Raw genomic sequence first — 19,426 nt, 5'->3', positions numbered from 1 at the left:
GGGGAAGGTTCTACCATTAGGCTATACCAGGCGGTGCAAAACCCATAAGTGGGAATGTGCAGAGCATTCAAAGCAGAATAACAAGTTGTGCTTTGAGTGCTTGCTCATGTCAATTCCATTCTAGGTGCGTGCACGCCCACGTGCGCGGCCGTCGGAGGTTTTGTCTTAGCAGTACCTGTAGGGCCAGGGTAGTGCCCTCTAGCGTGCTGCGCCGATGCCACGGTATATTCGGAGCTGTCAGCCCACACCATCTCAGTTCCTTCTTCAGAGTGCCTCTCTTGCTTGTCAAGAGCAAGGGGTTTTTTTCCATCGGACTTTGGGCCTTTGTTAATTGTAGTTAGTGTTACGTAGCTGTTAAGTAGCGTAGTTAGTTGTTAGCTAAGGTCCCCAGTGAACCTTTGCTCCAGGCGGAGCATGCCCCAGGCTCCCATGTTTAAACCCTGCTCTGTGTGTGGCAGGCCTATGCCTGTAAATGACCCTCACGACAGCTGCCTTAAATGTTTGGGGGAATCACACATTAAGGAGTGTTGCTGGAACTGTAAGAACTTGCAGCCTCATACCTAGAAGAGGGACATTCGCCTCTGAGCCCTCCTGGTGGAGTCCACTCTCCACCTGGCTTCTGAGCCTTCTGTACAGGCCACACCAAGTATTTAGGCCTCCATGCACACTGTGCTGCTTGCGCCCAGCTTCTCTCTGCACTGTTCGCCGTCACCAGTGCTGAAGAAGAAGGCAAAGAAGCACTCGCCGGGGCCAAGCAAGAAGGCCCAAGGGTCATCCAGTAGAGGAACCGGACCTGTCCGCCAGCCTTCTCTGGAGCAGCACGAGTGGGCCTCCACAGCTGGGGATCTTAGCCCTCTTAAAGGTCTATCACTGACTCTGGTGAGTGGAAAGGGCCTACCACCCTGCCTGCACCATCGTCATTCCAAAGCTGGGAGCAGAGAGCGCACAGATCTCCATGTGCTCCTGTGACGTCTCCGGTGCCGCAGGCTAAGGTTCCCCGAGAGGACAAGCCAGCCATTAAGATCCCTTTGGGGATGGGAGAGCACCACAGATTGCCGGATAAGCAATCCTGGAGCAGATTGCAACCGCGCCATCGGTCATCCAAACTCTCCCCCTGGATGTTGAAATGTTATTCCCCAGTACTGGGTCAACGCCCCCCATGTTATGACGCCGATCTGTGTCTAGATGTCGATCCCGGTCGCCGGCTCCGTGGGACCGTTCCCTCTCATATTACAATGCCATTCTCCCCAGTGCCGATCTCCCTGGCACCGGCACTGCTCCCCCCCGGTATAGCCACTTGGTCAGCATTCACCGGTAGCCACAACCAGCAAGCAAACCCAGTCGTCGACGGCTCCTCCCTGGTCCCCAGACTGTGGTTCCCCTGATGCAGAGGTCCAGTTCAGCCCATCGCCCTGGTCTTCGTGACAAGATTGGGCACTGGAAACTGCTCTGTCATTCGCAGCACCGCAGTGGCTGCAAGGCCAGTGGCCATATTGTGGGGCATGGAGCGTTCCAGTGATGATGATGCCCCCTTTGCAGCGCGCATCTGTGGCTATGTTGGAGCGGCGATTGGGGGCCCCGCTGGGCCTGGTACCAGAAGTTCTCTCAAAAGTTGGGATGCATGTCTCTGTGCCCACCCCCAAACCTCCTCTCCAGTGGCGGCTGAGCTCCCAGCACCTCCACTGGCAGCCAGAGCCTCTTCTTCTCCTCTGGACCAGTGGTCACAGGATTTTCCAGGGCCAGCCTCCCAGATGACTTTAAAGAGCACCAAGCTCTTCTCAGGCATGGTGGCTGAGAACTTGGGGCTAGAAATGCAAGAGATGGCCGAGCAGGAGGAGACCCCGTTCAACGTCCTCTCGGCCTCCATGCCTTCCAGGTCGTCCTGCCTGTACATGATGGGGTCTTCAAGATCGCCAAGTCATTGTGGCAGACCCCATTCTCCATCCCGCTCACCTCTAAACGGGCCAAGAAAAAATACTTTGTGCCAGCCAAGGGTAGAGGAAGGTACTGCAGCAGCCAGATGCTCCCTGCAGATGGCATGGGACTCAGCAGCGAGGGTGGTCACATTGGCGGTGGTTATGTGACGCAGCTCCTGGCTCCAGACAGCAGGCCTCAATTCAGGACCTCCCCTTCAATGGAGCTGGGCTCTTCTCCAATCAAACGGATGCCAGACTTCATGGGTTGAAGGACCCTAAGGCTACCCTTCGCTTGTTGGGCATGCATAGCCCGCAATCTGCCAGAAAGCCATTCTGGCCTCCGTTGTCATCAAGGCCTTGGCAAGCCTGGCAGGGACCTACAAGGAGAAGGGACGCTGGGTTTAGCCATCACCACCCTTCTTCCTCTCGCTTGCCAGCCCAGCTCGGACCCACAAAGAACTGGGGAGGGCTTCGGGGGGGGGGGGGGAATCAATTGTTTTGAGGGTGTGCTCCAGAGCGACGCCCCCAGTCAGCCAGCCAGATTCTTCCCATCGTTTCCTCAACTGCCTTTCCCCCTACCGCTCGGCCTGGTCACGGTTTACCTCGGACCGCTGGGTCCTGGACGTAGTAGCTCAGGGCTACACCCTGCAGTTTGTGGAAATTCCTTCTTCCCACCCCCCTGCTTCCTGGTCCCTCTTCAGGGACCCCTCTCATGAGCAACTCTTGGTTCAGGAGGTCAACAAGCTCCTGTAGTTGGGGGCTGTGGAGGCAGTTCCTCAGGACATGGAAGGATTCTACTCCCGTTACTTCCTAATCCTGAAGGCCAAGGTGGACCTCAGACCCGTCCTGGATCTGCATGGCCTCAACAAGTCTCAAGAAGTTGAAGTTCTGCATGGTCTCCCTGGCCTCCATTATCCCCTCCCTGGATCCAGGGGACTGGTATGCCGCTCTTGACTTAAAGAATGCTTACTTCCATGTCTCCATATTCCCAGGACACAGATGGTTCCTGTATTTTATAGTAGTGGGGCACCACCACCAGGTCAGAGCGCTACACTTTGGCCTGTCCTTGGCTCCCAAGGTGTTCACGAAATGTATGGTGCCAGTAGCAGCTTACCTCAGATGTCGGGGTGTGTGGGGGAGGATCCAGATCTTCCCGTACCTAGACGACTGGCTCATCAAGGGCAGGTCACTGGGACAGATGCGGAGAAGCCTCAATCTGGTATGCTCCACTTGCAACGACCTGGGCCTGTTAATAAACACGTTCACGCTGGTCCAGGGCAGAGAGTTCGTCATAGCAGTTCTTGATTCCACACGAGCCAGGGCTTTCCTTCCGGAAGCATGCTTTCAGGCCATGGTGGATCTCATTGCCCACATGAAGAGACATCCGATCACCACGTCCCACACTTGTCTGCAGCTGATGGGCCACATGTCAGCATGCAAATATGTGGTCAAGCATGCCCACCTTCATCTGCGACCCCTGCAAACGTGACTCTCCACGGTTATGTTCCCAGCAGGCAATGCCTAGACCGAGCGGTCACGGTGCCAGACCGTGTCGTCTTGTCTTTAAACTAGTGGCTAGACCCCAAGGCAGTGCTGCGGGGAGCTCCCTTTATGCCCCATCACCGTCGCTCACCGTGGTCTCGGACATGTCAGATCTGGGTTGGGGAGCCCACCTGGGTGAGCTCAGCACCCACGGGCACTTGCTGCAGCACGACTTAGCTCTTCATATTGATGTCAGGGAGCTCAAGGCAGTGCGCCTGGCCTGTCAGGTGTTTTTGCCCCACCTAAAAGGCAAGTTGGTGCAGGTCCTCACAGACAACACAGCCACGATGTATTACATCAACGGGCATGGGAGCATCAAGTCCTCGGCCCTGCAACAAGAGGCACTGAGTCTCTGGGACCTTTGTGTGCAGAATGCCATCCACCTGCTTGGCTGCTCACTTACCTTGAACCAGGAATGTCCCGGTAGATCACCTCAGCAGGACCTTCTCCAATCACCACAAGTGGTCCCTCCATCTGGAGGTGGTCGACCTGATCTTCTGACGGTGGAGGGACCTGTTTGCATCCAGGCAGAACAGGAAGTGCCACGTGCTATGCTCTCTATATGGTGGGGACAAGGGTTCCCTGTCGGACACCTTCCTGACCCCGTGGTCGGGAGCGCTGATGTACGCCTTTCCACCAGTGCCACTTATCTGAAGAGTCCTGGTAAAGGTGAAGCAAGACAGGGCGTGGGTCATGTTCATTGCCCCGGTGTGGCCTCACCAGCACTGGTTCAACATGCTGCTGAGTGGTGGCTGACCCGCTGCAGTTACCTCTCGGTCTGGATCTGCTGTCCCAGAATCACAGCCATCTGCTCCACCCGAACCTGGCATCGCTGCACCTGACAATGTGGCTGCTCCATGGCTGAGCACGGACAAGCGGGACTGCTCCACGGCGGTCCAAAAGGTTTCTGGGCAGCAGAAAGCCTTCCACCAGGACTACCTGTGTGGCCAAGTGGAAGCGCTTCCTGTGTTGGACCTCGGACAAGTGCATTCATCCTCAGGAGGCCTCATTGCAGGTCATCCTGGACTATTTGCTGCACTTAAGGTTGTCTTAGGTCAAGGTGCACCTGGGGCCCATTTCTGCGTTCCACCCTCCACTTCAGGGCACGTTTGTCTTTTCCCATCCCATTAACAGCACGATTCCTGAAATATCTTGAGTGCCTGTACACATGTCTATGACCGAGTTCCCCCAGGGGATCCGAATCTGGTGCTCTCAAAGCTCGTGGGCTCTCCCTTTGAACCCCTAGCTTCCTGCTCCCTCCTGCTCCTTTCCTGGAAGGTGTCCTTCCTCGTCATCAATATATTGGCTCGGCAGGTGTCCGAGATCAGGGCCCTCATGTTGGAGTTGCTCTATCCGGTCTTCTTCAAGGACATGGTCCTCCTATGCCCACACCGGCTTTTCTTCCCAAAGTTGTGTCCCAGTTCCACACGGGTCAGGACATCTCCTTACCGGTCCTCTGTCTGAAGCCTCACGTATCGAATAAGGAGCGCAGGCTGCATATGCTGGACGTCAGACGAGCACTGTCCTCCTACATTGATAGAGCGCGGCCATTCCGTAAGTCAATGCAGTTGTTTGTTGCTGTCACGGACAGGATGAAGGGCTGCCCGGTGTCAGCCCAGAGAATTTCGTCTTGGATCATGGCGTGCATCTGCCAGTGCTACAAGCTGGTGAAAGTGGTCCCACCAGCAATTATGACAGCTCATTCCACTAGAGCGCAAGCGTCTTCGGCAGCCTTCCTGGCCCAGATGCTGATTCAAGTGTTCTTTTGGGCCATCACCTGGTCATCTCTCCATATGTTCACGTTGCAGTACACCCTGATTCAGCAGGCATGAGGTGACGTCGGCTTTGGCAGAGCCGTGCTACATGCTGCATGATGGTGAACTCCAAGCCCACCTCCATTGATACTGCTTGCGAGTCACCTAGAATGGAATCGACATGAGCAAGCACTTGGAGAAGAAAAACGGTTACCTGCCTTTCATAACTGTTGTTTTTTGAGATGTGTTGCTCATGTCCATTCCATTACCCGCCCTCCTGCCCCTCTGTCAGAGTCATTGGCAAGAAGGAACTGAGAGGGCGTGAGCTGGCAGCGCCTAATATACCGCAACGTGCGCGGCATGCCAGAGGGCACTACAGCCGGCCCTATGAGCACCACTAAGGCAAAAATCTCTGGCTGTGCATGTGGGCGCGCGCACACCTAGAATGGAATTGACATGAGCAGCGCATCTCGAAGTACAACAGTTACGAAAGGTAGGTAACCGGGTTTTATTATTAAATGGCTTTAGGTTTTGCCACACAAAAGAACTTTTATGATAGATTGGCAGTGATGCCGTGAACCTGCCCTGTAATCATGCTGGGGGCTGACCACTTCTTTTCATTGTTAATAAATTAAATCTCAAGGTAGGGCCTTTCTAGAAGTTTTTCTTCTCCTTGGGTGACTAATGGCACTTAGTCCTTGGATTTGTGTATTTTAATACCATACAAGGCATTCTCCTGTGCTGACATTACCCAAGGTCTCTCTTTATTTCAATGGAAATACCCACAGGACTCAGTCTTCTTCCATTTCCTGTGAAACCTTGTCAAATCTGTGTTTAATTGTCCAGAACTGTAGTGTGTTACTGCTTGCTGTTCTCGTGTGGATAATTCACTTAATGTTGAACGTTTGGGGGATGGTGGTATTATAGTGGCATCCAAAGGGTTGTACAAACAAATAGAAAGATAAAGTCCCTCTCCAAATAACATACCATCTAATTTAAGGCAAGACGCAACCAGTGAAGGTAACAATCAGGAGGAGGAAATAGGGAAGGGAAGGTGAGGGGAACTGTAGAACAATCACTTGGTTACATAGGCTAGTTGTGTGCACAACTGCGTTGTTCTAAGTAAAGGATATTTATTTTTGTTTCTATAAAAATAAATAATATCCTCTTAACAGTGGCCGCACATCAGCCTGGCCATCTTTAGTTGATTAGTTAGGGATGACTTCTTGTAGGGGCAGAAGTGTAAGTAGGTCTTGGAGAGTAATTTGACGATGATTTTTAGTATAAGGAAGTAGAAAATAAACCCAATTGATACTGAATCCTGTCCCATACTATAATCTTGTTAAGCTTGTTCTGTGCACATTTATACACAGTAAATAACTGAGGGTTTTTTTATTCTGTTCTTCTGTGTTTGTTTTATAGGTTGCCCTGGAAATGCTGCTGTTGAGGAAGCCAGTAAGATTGAAGTGTCATCCTTTGGCAAATTACCATTATGCTGGTAGGTTTCTAAACAATCTGTATGGATGGATGGATTTACATTTATAAAAGAGCACAGGGCAAGCATACATAATTTTGAATAAAATTAAAGCTACAGGCCACCTGATTCTTTTATTCTTTCCCTTTGTTTAGAATAACGGAGGTTTTTCCTCTCTTTGGCATAATTTCTGGTCAGGTTTTTGTAACCTGACAGTACTTGGCTACATTAATACTACTTTAGTTTGTTTCATGTGAAGGAAAAAAAGATGATGAAATAAACTATGTTAATTTGGTATATTAATCTGTAAACTATGCTGGTGTGTAAAATAAAGATTCTAAATGAAGAGTTGATGCTACAAAAAACATCTGGTAGCACCTCAAATTATCATCTCCTATAACTAAAAGGGAAAATTCTTAATAATGGAGAGATGAATCTTTAGATTGTATAACTATTCTTCCTTGTTTTGGGGGCGGGGCGGGGGGGTTGGTACATCATTGTTCTTAACAGATATTTGTAACAATTTAGGCTAATTTATGCCATTAATTCAGATCCAAAACTGATTGAAATGCTTGGTGTTCATGTTAAAGATCTAGCTTGGGGGCTGGTCCCTTAGCTTCGTTATACCAGAGTGTCATTGTTGTACAGTTTTACCTTCCTCCAATGGATGTTGTGATGCTTAAATATTTGTAAGGACGTTTATGGTCATTTCATGAAAAGTGCAAAGTTCAGCTTAGAGTATAACTCTTGCAAGTGTTTTCGTAGTTACTGAATGCAGAATCCTTGTTTGCATAGATCTAGCCTTAAACAAACAGATTTAGCTCTTCTACTTAACAAACATAATGGGAGTCTCCTCTTGTTCATAGTCTGAAAATAGTTTGTGATACATATACCCTGGCCAGCTATTTAGATGTATGTGCTGTTACTAAAGATTACATGATAAATAAGATAGGTGAGGGCAGGTCTCTTCTCACACCACAACCTCACGTCCTGTGTCTAAGCCAACCCAGGTTCTATAGTAAGATTTCTTGTCTGAGCCTAGCCATTGTCTCCAGCTTCCACTCAAAGGGAAACAATCCCGGAATCTCCTGATGCTTGGGTAATCAAAATGTACAAAGCCAAATTCTGGCTTCCAGTCAGAGCCCATTGTGCTACCTAGGAAGTGCAGATGAGCCCAATTCTGGCTGTGGCAACCCAGGGGAGAGCTTTCCGCTGGTATAATGTTTGCAGCCTGGCACATGCAATGTTTGCAGCCAGCTGCCATCCCAAAATAGGGGCCTGAAGAGTTACATTATAGTATGGTGATCCTCTACTGGTGTAACTTGGAGCAATCCCTAGGAAAGACTCATACTGTCCCAGTTTATCAGGCAGCTCTGTGATTGCCATGCCACTCCCCTTGGCCAAATGGAGCTTAGATGCAGGGGGAAGTCTGGTCCACAGTTTCTGTCCTTTTAAGGATAAATTAACAACTTGAAATTCAATATGAAAGTATATGTGAAGTCTTAACAAGATTAGGTACTAAAAAGACACTGTGCCTGCATGTGGGTGCTGTTTGGATGGAAAGGATGGCAGGTGCTTTTCCTAAGCAGTTCCTTTGAGTGGAAGATTCTCTCTCCCACCAAGAGAGAACCAGTTGTCATTCCCACAGAAGACTGAAGAGAGAAAATTGTCAATTTTTTTTCTTGCAGAAGAGATACTTCTATTGCAAGAAAAGCCCCATCTCTGTTACTTGGTTACTGCCAGTGGTGTCTGCAGCCCTGGCCTCTGGTCACCTAATATTGTTCGGATCTGTAATTAGCTGATAAGAGTGAAATAAAGATCAGAACCTAGAAAAGAGATTTTGGCAAGTGGTTAAAGGCTGGAAAATGTTAGATTTTAAGAATTTGTCTTCATTCAAACAAATTTCTATCATTTTCTGCAAGTGGTTCACAATAACAAATGGAACAGAAGAGGAGGCTCTTGTTTTCTTCACATTCCTCACAAGATAGAATTCCAGTTAAATGCTAATACCTGTCAACTAGCAGTACCGCTGTGGGCATCAGAGTACACTGTTGTTTGCCAGGTGAAGTGAAGGGACCAGAATTTCTCAAGCAGACAAAGAAACCTGAACATTAGAGTCAGTACACTACATGATGAATTACAATCTCTCCAATCCAAGTTTAAATCCCATTAAAATACAAAAAGCCAAAGTACAGAACTGCTCTCTGAAGTTTTTCAATGCAATATACAGTTGTGTCTGATATTGACAATACCTTTCTGTCTATTTACAGGGTTTACATGGTAGTTTTGTTGGTGATTATTGGTCAGTCAGTTGCTCTAGGCATATGGGATTTGTTATTGCAGGAAAACAGTCTAACTGCAAGAATTAGTTGAATTCAAACTTTATACGTTTAGGGGCATTTGGATTATTAATTTGTATGTTTTGGTTCGTCCCCCCCAAAATAAAATATAAATTTGATTTATAATGGGTGCTTGGTGCATATTACATTAAAGCAGAGCTAGATCAAAAGAGAACACAATTCTGACTCATGAGAATGTGAACAATTCCCCAAACATGAGATATTCGTAATCCCCCTTAAAATACATTTCAGGCAAAAGAATGAGTGAGTAAGTGGACTTTGAACTGTACTTCGAAAGTCAGCACACTCAGACATCGTCAGGCTAATGAGGGAAGGAAATATGAAATTTTAGGGCTCCTCATCCATCCACCAAGAATGGTGGACATTCTAAACAGGGGACTATTAGCAGTAACACTCCAGTTTGTTTCTTTTAGAGACATTTGTCAGATTGTGACCTTCAGAAAGAGGTGGTCTCTAAAATAGCCCAGATCCAAATCAAAAGCTCTGTTATGGTCCTTTGAGCTGCACCAGGATTTTGTTTGTTGGGCATTGGAACTTCTCAACTGCAGTGCTCTCACTTTAGAAATGCATAAGAGAGACCGACCAAATGAAACAGCAATGTGCTCCTATCAGAGTCTGTAAACATCCAATACATAGGGCACTTTTTTGTATGTAGGCCATATACCATGTTATGTGTTTCTTATGCTACGCATATAGTGGGCCTGAACTGGCCCACTGAAATGATGGACTCAGAACTAGTGCTTCCTTCTTTCCCGCCTCGCCACCCCATTCTGCAGAAGAGACTGCACTGACTGACTGACAGTAAATAACAGTCTCCGTATGGCAAATACAATGGAATATAGGATGAATTGCTGAAATATAAAGACCTGCTTTAAAAACTGATCTGTATTCCAAGGTCTAAGTTCTGTCTTACTGCATTGCAGGTCCCCTATATGCACTCTGTGTTTCCCACAGCCAGCAAGTACAAAGTCAGTTTCCCAGCAACCAGAGTTAAAAACAGCTTTTCTCCTGTTACTTTTCCTACAGAGGTTTTATCCTAGTTAATTAGGCTGCTTTAATTAATCCTAATATTCATATTAGGGCCCCTGCTGATAACACCACAACTTCCAGGAAACAATACAAAACCTGAATCCCCTTAGGTGCACAGTAAATTAACCCTTTGTTCATTGTAATAATTCATAAGAAAAGAAGAGACAAATGAAGGAGTTTGCTGAAGCGTATGCTTCAGCATCTTTTTTAAAAAATGTACAATTGTGAGAAAAAGCGGTAGTTTGAGTAATAACTCACAGCAGTTTTCATACCAAGATCTCAAAAGATCAGTAAAAAATAACTAAACTTCATGACATTCCACTGAGATGATTAATCTGTTAAAATGGGAACAATACTTAAGTGAGGCACGGAAGGGCGGAGTAGTAAATTTGCACAAGACCACGTCAGGTAACAGACTAGAGTGATGAGCTGCTCAAGGGCAGAATTAGGTGTATATGAAGGTTATGCAAATAGGGGAGAATACTAAGTAGTAGAGATCCAGAATTGGAGAAATGGCTGCATACAAAGCAATGAGTCAGAAGACAATCCTGAGGGGATAACAGAACAATGAATGAAACTCACCCTGTGAGGTCAGTCTCATTGCACAAGAGCCATACAAAAAGGTTTCATATAAATATAGATAGAAATTGCTAATATTGCTTTCTCCCTGATATGAGAGATTCCTTCAGAGAACAAGAGGATAAATATCACTGAAGAGAAGTGAAACGCTGTCTAGTCGTCGCAACAGAAGATATTGGGGAGATAGGTGTCCTAGGCCCACTCTTTTCAGTTAATAGAATTGAGACACCGTTTCTTCAATTAAGAATGTCAAAAGGGAAGTGCAGGAGCAAATTGATAAGTATAGGATGAAATTGAAAAGCAATAAAAACTGAAAGTTGATAAAAGGATATACATTTTTATACAAGGCATAATTAACCCATGGAGCTCAATGCCACAGGATAGCAGAAAGAACTTAGTAGAACTCAGAAAAGGGTGAGGCATATATCCGTGTATAGATAATGAGAACATCTGCAGTTGTATTACACACGATTTTTAAAAGTGCTAAAAATCCTAAAGTTTTGGAGCATAAACCAACCACTAACAGAGTTAGGAAGCAGCATCAGACATGGGCATATTATCCTACAACTGTCCACTGTAAGGTTTCTTGCACCTTCCTCTGAAACATTTAGTGCTGTCCACTTGCAGAGAGAATACTGATCTGATCCAGGAGAGCAGCTCCTGTGTTCCTCCTGTTTGACTAATTACCCACTAAGGATTTCACGAGAGCACTAACTCGCTTTAAATGGTCCACTCTAGATGTCAGCACTGATACTCAGAGATGAACATTTACTTTTTCCTGGGCAGTCAATCTAGCAAAGTAAATGTGTAATAATAATACTTGGCACCTTCCATCCCAGCATCTCAAAGCACTTTGCAGTCTCTGCCAGACTCCTACGAAGTAGTTAAGTACCATCCCCATTTCGGAGATGGAAGGGACTGAATCACAGAGAAACAACTTGTCCAGGATCTCTAAATTAATTTGTTTCATGGCAGGGATCACAAGCAAACAGTCCCGACTCCCAGTCCCCTGCCCTAACAGACAGACTATCATACGAACAGAGATGGAGGCTGGCAGTTAGAGGACAAGTTGTTTATAATTATTTCATTTCTTTTAGGATCTGACATGTGGACACCTCTAGAAAGAAGACTGTTTAACAAAGCATTATCCACTTACAACAAAGATTTTATTTTTGTACAGAGAATGGTAAGGCGGCTTCTCTTTTGGTGTTTGCCATTTATAATCTTTTGCTCTTTATTTGCCACATTCAGTTTGAATCTGTCTTCCTGCTCTTCACCCCTTGGTGATCGACTGACTCGCTGCAATCATAGAGCCAGTGGAAGTTAGAGATTACATAATGAATGAAAAATTCAGCTTACTCTGTGTGTGTGTGTGTGTGAGTGTGTGTGTGTTTATACATGTGTGTGCACCAATAGAACGTTAGAAATGTAGTTACTTTTTAAAGTAATAATAAACTCTAGTGTGCATGCTCAGTCTGTTTTTAAAACCCAGATCTGTCAGTTTGACTCTCAGAAGCCTGAATAGAACAGCACAAGACAAAAATAAATGGTGGAAACTGGTTGACACCCTATGCTCCTGAGGGTGTGGGAGGAGAAAGAAAGAAAGCTCAGGCATAACAAAGGATTTTCATTGGGCCACCAAAAAATACCTTTCCAGCCTAGTCAAATTTTAGTCCATTGGGGGCTAGACTGGATCTGACAGGGCTGATACTTTGAGGTGTTGAGAGCTCTTGGCACCTTGGATTGGACCTGTGATTCTGTGTCAGCCGATTATCCAAGTTTCATGTGACACTGAGCTAGCGTCTCTTGGTATAGTAGCTTTCTAGGATCAGATCATGAAATTATGGCACCAGGTTACAGTAGTGATGAAACACCACACTTAGTATCAGAGAGATAATAAAGGCAGTATGTTCTGGGGCATGTTTTTGGTATTCCTACTCCCAAAGAAGGAAAGATGGGAAGCTAGCATCTCTCTGGGGGCAGAGCTGAGGTATCTCAATTGTCATCATCCATGCTCAAAATGTTTGCGTTTGTGTAAGTTAAACTTTAATTCTCAGTTTCATGGCTTTCTAATGGTTGTTTTGTTTAGAGGGAGTGGGGTGTTACACCACCACAATATTCTTCTGAGGATTTTTACCCATCAGTTACTGCTGTGTACCATCAGTCAACATTGATAGAGCCCTGCGCAGATAGAAAAATGAGTATCCACATCCGATCCCCCAAAATTGTCTACTCCCTCCCCCTTTTCTTCCACAGACCCCTCCCCTCCAGGCCAAGTCAGCATGGAGGCCAGGTGGGCAGCCCTGGGGAGCCGCAGCACACCTTCCACCTGCCCACTGAGGGGAGTGGGGGCTTAGAGCATCCCCCATTTGTGTCCCCACCCCTCCCAGGTGCCAACCCAGCTCCGGGGGCGGGTGGGGTGCATGTGCCTTGGAGCCTGAGCAAGAGCTGGGCAGGCAGCTGTGAGCAACCACCGTGCGGACCCTCCACCCACCCTGGGTGGGGAGCCTCGGGGGCAAGGCCATGAGCCAGGGGGCTGCTCAGGCTCCCTGTCCAGGGCATGTGGAGGGTCCACCGCAGCTCCCCACAGCTGCCTACCTGGCTCTTATGGGCTGCGGCTCGGAGCCCCGGCTGGAGCCAGGTCGGGGAGAGCCATGTAGGCAGCTGTGAGCCTAGATCCCTCCACCCGCTCTGGTAAGTCTGTCCTACAGCTCCACAGCCCTGCGCAGATACAAAATTTGTATCCACATCCAAGCTGCTATCCGCAAAAATGGTCCACGGATATAAAGCAGATACCCACAGATTTGCAGGGCTCTAAACACTATAGTGGAGTTTTTGTCTGAGAATATCTTATAGGAGTGTTCACAAAGCAACCACATATAAACTACAAATCTGAGTTTCACTTGGACTGCAGAAATGAGGAAAGACTGGACTGTCAGAAATTGTTGTTTTTATTATTTTTGTTTTTCATAGGTGAAAACAACAGCTGTTTTAACATTTTGTTGTTGGAATATTTTTGTATTATTGCTTCACACTATAGGTTAAGTCTAAGACAGTTGCACAGTGTGTGGAATACTACTATACTTGGAAGAAAATCATGCGTCTGGGACGGAAACACAGAACACGTCTAGCAGAAATAAGAGATGAATGCCTGGTGAGCTTTAAAAAATAAACATAAAACTGTAACACTTATTAAAAAAAAAAAATCATGTGTGTGCGTGTGTGGAATTGGGCAGGGCGTGTAGTGTAGTTTCATTTGTCTTTCTAATGGTGAAAACGGAAATGTATTAATGGTACAAGCACTTCTACCACTGTATATCAAATTCTGGTCTAGAAACATGTATGTCCTATGTATGTTTCTGCTGCTGGTAGCACTGTAAAGAAAAATATGTGCACACTTTCCTAGATGCATGCATATGTGTATGTGGATATGTATAGAATTGCTACTGTGATTTTCAGTGTATGAAAAGTGGATAGTTACTCCTATAGAGACTATTGGCCTATGTCTTTGGAAAGGTAATTTACCTACACTGGCAAGAAAGTCTTAGTCTGCATGTGAGTTCAATGCCACTGTTGTTTGAGCATTCTTAAAGTAGACACTTTTTAGCAGGTAATTTTGCTAGTGTGTGTGTGTGCATGTTATATATTGCCACCCAGATCAATATGAAGCATTTCATGCTGAAATATGTAGACATATGCCACAGCTTTATAATAAAGACAAGGGCAGTTTTGTGTCATATTGTAGAACTCCTTGCAGCTATGGATACATGATCATTTTGTTATGAATAAGACACGGAAAGTCCTCCATTGTGGGACAAATAAAAATGTTACAGCAGGAACCTTGAAGGAAGAAACTAATGCTGTGTTCCAGAACTGTCGCTAGTTTTATGCCTTTCCTTTATTCTTTTATGAAATTTTTAGTCTTCCTTAAATTTAATTTTAATTTCAGACAAGTGGGGAGGAGGAAGATTTAGAGGATGAGGAGGAGATGGAAGAAGAAAGAAAATCTGTAAAAGAAGAGGAAAGTGAAATACAGAAATCTCCTGAACCACCACCTATAGCTCTTGGTGCACCTGTAGACCTGCCACCCCTTCAAAGTCTCACATTTTCTGCAGCCTCTTTTATCTGTGAAATGCCAAACTGTGGTGCTGTAAGTGTGTTTGATATCTTTAAAGCATATGGGGGGCAGTATTGTGGTGGACTCAAGAGACTAGGGTTCTGCTTTGGGCCTTGCCACTGGTCTGCTGGGCAAGTCATTTCACCTCTCTGTATCTTAGATTTCCCATCTATAAAAGAGGGATAACATACTTAACCCCTTTAAGTACTTTGAGATGTATGGATGAAAAGCTCCAGATTAGATTTAGGTATTTTTGTATATTAGAAGGATAATATAATGAAATAACTGGGAATGCTACTCATTACTGTACATTTCTGTTTCTATAATGAGTAGATCTTTAACTTCAACTAGGTATAATTCAGAACAGAATTAGGCTAAATGTGTTGTTTGTATTATTAACCAGTGCAGTTGTTTATATATCAATATAATGTAAATTAAATGTATTTCTCTTTCTGAGCTGCTGGTTTAATGGAGTTTGTTTTTTTTCTTAGGTGTTTAGCTCGAGACAAGCACTAAATGGCCATGCTCGCATACATGGTGGTACAAATCAAGTGACAAAACCACGATGCACCGTTCCAGGTACAAAGCAAAAATCTGGCACGCAGAGTGGATACTGCTCAGTCAAGAGTTCCCCTGCCCACAGCACAACGAGTGGCGAGACAGACCCAACAACAATTTTTCCTTGTAAAGAGTGTGGCAAGTAAGGGAATATATCTGTCTGTAATAGTACAGAAAGTTTGTCTGCTCATGTTCCAAAGAAATAGAACTTCAACAAGTTTCTAGTAATTATTTATTTTCCCATGTTTGCTTCAAAGGAGTATTAGTTTCCTTTGACATATTGTGACGTTTTCCTTTCCCCATCCACCAAAAAAACCCAACAAAAAACAGCCATTGAAATGTGCCCACAAGCCACCTATCCTAATCTGTTTTGAGAAACTGCTTTGGATATCATTTGAGAGCTTTGGACAGTTTGCCTACTGCATTCAGTCTCTCTTTCAGTTTCCTGATAGTCCCTATGCAAGAGTTATGCTTCCTGGTTCCAGCAGAGGGAGGCAAATAACCCTAGCATTTTTGTTGATGTTATCGAAGTCTCATTTGGGTTCTGTTTCCAGGAGGCGTAAAACACTCAGTTGGCTCAACTGATACAGTTTCTGTTCAGCTGATGTGGTATTCTGGACATCTGAAGTGTTGGAAATGTAATACATAAAATCAATACAGCCACATCAAGTGACTTGGCTACATCTGTACCTGCTCACAAGGGTTGAAGTCTTAAAAGCCACTTTCATGAAAGTGTCACATAAAGCAGACATTTTGAGTGCAGATACTGATCAAATCTTGAAAAGTTTTCAAAATTGCAAAGTCTGATACTATTCCAGGATAAACCATCTGAGCAGTTTAATAGTGTCAAGGTCTCTACTCTAAGTAGCTGAGTTTTGAAATGTTAGGACAGGGGTCGGCAACCTTTCAGAAGTGCTGTGCTGAGTCTTCATTTATTCACTCTAACTTAAGGTTTCATGTGCCAGTAATACATTTTAACGTTTTTAGAAGGTCTCTTTCTATAAGTCTGTAATAATAACTAAATTAAATAACTAAACTAAAGTAAATAAGGTTTTTAAAATGTTTAAGAAGCTTCATTTAAATTTAAGTTAAAATACAGAGTCCCCCAGACCAGTGGCCAGGACCTGGACAGTGTGAGTGCCACTGAAAATCAGCTCGCGTGCCGCCTTCGGCCCATGTGCCATAGGTTGCCTACCCCTGTGTTAGGATTTCAGTTCTGTATTCTGTGGCCAGTCTTCACAGAACTCTTCACTTCAGCAAAAGTCAACCATGATTTTGGGAAGCCTGACTGATGACTGTTATGTATTTGGAGTTGGCAGTGCTGCAGTAGATGGATGTGATATCTGAGGAATGAGTAGCTAAAAAGCATAAATTAACCTTTCCAAAAGAGGGAGGAAGGATGCTCCAGCGGTTAGGGCACTAACTGGGGCTCCCAAAACTTGGATTCAGTTTCCTATTCCACCACAGACTTCCTGTGTGACTGTGAGCAAATCACTTAGGGTGGGATTCACAAAGGTATACAGGTGCCTAAATACTTTGTGAATCTCACCTTTAGTCTCTTTCTGCCTCAGTTTTCACATCTGTAAAATGGGGATATTAGCACACTCTTACCTGATAGGGGTGTTTGGAGGATAAGTGTATTGACAGTTGTGAAGCACTCAGATAAAGCAGCAATTGGATTCATATAAATGTTTAAATGAAGAGAGCATACGGTTGTCTGTATTATTATTAGATTGCAGAAACCTGATAATTGCTCCCTGAAATCCTCCAAGTTGTACATAGATTTCTCTTCTCCATCATCTCTTTCAAGGCAAGGAAGCAAAGCACATCAGTGTGTTTTTGAATAGAGGCAATAGGATGTCATCTGAAATGTTCTTTCTTCTCTTGAAATTTTAGGGTGTTTTTCAAAATCAAAAGTCGCAATGCTCATATGAAGACCCACAGACAACAGGAAGAACAGCAAAGGCAGAAGGCTCAGAAAGCTGCTGTTGCAGCAGAAATGGCAGCTGCTATTGCAAGAACTACTGGGCCAGTTGGACATGATGTGATCCCTCTGGATCACTTGAGTTTGATTAAACATGTTGAGCATGTAGGCGACCTTGAAGATGATGATGTTCAGGAGTTAGGAGATGTCATAGAAGAGACTGAAGTCATGAATGCTGACCTCTTGTTGGATGATGAAGATGCAGATTTACTTCAGGATGATGCTGAGTTGTAAATGTAGAGTTGTCACATGCAGACAGCTACTGAAAACATCCTGAATGTATCAGTCAGGAAACCTGGACAACCTGTTTATTTCCCATTGATTTTAAACTACCTGTTTAAAAATGGTAATTCTTTTATCCAGGTCTAGGGAAAAGATACGCTTCCCACCCATTTTTAATCAGTTTGTTTGTTGGGGAAAAATAAATAATTGGCACAAATTTTCTTATAAGGTGTTTTATCTGGGTTCTGCTTCACTGAGATTATTCAAAACCACAAATATAACAGAGAAATTCATGTTTCTATTTCCATTTCCTTCCAGCCTTTTTATGGGAGGAACTTGAATCTTCAACTCTTCAGAATGTTCTGATTCTCAGTTCAGTATAACCTGGACTGTTTCATTTTACACGTCTCATTTTGGTCCTATTGTTGTGCATTTCTGACTGGATTAATTGCCTGCAATGGATCTTGCAGTGTTTTTCTGATAGTACTCCATATTTGTTGGAGATGCTGACTTGATGTGTTATTCGTTTTGCATTCTTGTTGTATCTGTAACAAAAAGAAATCTGACTAAATATGAAATAATTACAGGAGTGACTACCATCCATTCAGCAGAACACTGCTCAACCTGTACCTGTTAGTCTGCTTGCAAAAGATATTGTTCGTACTGTACATTTTAGAGCTTCCATTTTAATAGGATTCAAAAGAGAGAGATCCACTGGTTTTTGAATTACCCAGTCTGAGAATTGAAGATGATTCTATAGCGGTTCACTTTAGTTAAAGTGTGGCAAAAACTCGCATCCTCTAATTGGAACACTGGATTAGGAGCCCTGCCTTTGTAATTGGACAGAACTGGAGATACCTTCTATTGTAACAATAAATCATGCTTTTCAATAGCCATCCCAGAGGTTTTAGAGGTTTTGTACAATTTAGCAGTGCAGGAGCATGTTCCAGAAGACAGTAAATGTCCAGAGACATTCTTTCCCCACAGACAAAAGCGGGGAGGGATATTGTTGGTATATCTACTCTCTTTCAAAAGAACATTTCTGGAAATTTAAACAGACACTTTTTTTATTCTTCCTGTGCTGAAATATTCTTGTGCTATTTTTGAGTATTCACTTGTCTTTACATCAAACTCAGATTTGTATGTATTCAGTGTGACATTTATCCAGCAAAGGTGGGAAAAACGCTTACATTGACTCCTCCCTTTCCCCCCCCCCCATTTTTTTTCCCCTTTGGCCAAGATCTGCACACAAGATCTCTCTAACCTTATCTGTATTGACCTTGGTTTGGCACATTCTCCACAGATACACAGTACAGGATTCATAGAGTTGTACCTAAACCACAGGCTGCAGGATTACAGTGCTTGGGTGCACGACCTTTCATTACTAAGTGGCAGTTTGTGAGCTCTTCTTGAAATAAAATGCTGTAAATGTTTTAGAGGCTTCACTGATAATACTGATGCTCTCTTGAATCCTGTGTAGGAGAACAGTACTGCAAATTTTATAACATATTTGTATGTAAATCATTTCAGATCTTCTTCATTTTTTTACAGTAAGAATATTTCATTCATTTGGCACAATATCTGGAGTCACAAAATGTAGTCTTAACCAGAGCAAGCAAGATGTTGGACTGGGTTTCCAGAGTCTTCCCCTTGTCTACTTACACCTGTACAAAATGAATACAAAATGGCAGTAGAATACTATCAAATAATAGTGTTTCTTCACTCACCATAGACAGATGTAAATGACCATCAAGATGCAAAGGCAGTGAGAATCAGGACCGGTGTCTACACAGAATTATTACTTGAGTAAAGAGACCATTTTTGTGTTAAAGCCAAACATACACGGCCAAATCCTCAAGTTCTTGCTCAGAGTCAAATGCTCTGCTAATCA

General features: G+C 44.6%; 1 protein-coding gene across 11 annotated transcripts in view; it reads left to right on the top strand.

Moving 5' to 3' along the window:
• TRERF1 (transcriptional regulating factor 1) overlaps nucleotides 1-17,752 on the top strand; it is a 145,708-nt gene extending 127,956 nt beyond the window's left edge. For all 11 annotated transcript variants that reach the window (XM_032787184.2, XM_032787183.2, XM_032787190.2 and 8 more), the window contains 6 exons: nucleotides 6,635-6,710; nucleotides 11,752-11,840; nucleotides 13,695-13,808; nucleotides 14,604-14,804; nucleotides 15,263-15,471; nucleotides 17,226-17,752. In XM_032787184.2, coding sequence (XP_032643075.1) covers nucleotides 6,635-6,710; nucleotides 11,752-11,840; nucleotides 13,695-13,808; nucleotides 14,604-14,804; nucleotides 15,263-15,471; nucleotides 17,226-17,547 — 1,011 coding nt within the window. In that variant the 3' untranslated portion in view covers nucleotides 17,548-17,752. The remainder of the gene's footprint in view (nucleotides 1-6,634; nucleotides 6,711-11,751; nucleotides 11,841-13,694; nucleotides 13,809-14,603; nucleotides 14,805-15,262; nucleotides 15,472-17,225) is intronic.
• The last annotated feature ends 1,674 nt before the right edge of the window (nucleotides 17,753-19,426 follow it).

Source organism: Chelonoidis abingdonii, chromosome 3 (assembly GCF_003597395.2).
Source record: "Chelonoidis abingdonii isolate Lonesome George chromosome 3, CheloAbing_2.0, whole genome shotgun sequence".
Taxonomy (NCBI): Eukaryota; Metazoa; Chordata; order Testudines; family Testudinidae; genus Chelonoidis; species Chelonoidis abingdonii.
This window is presented reverse-complemented; position numbering and strand designations above follow the sequence as displayed.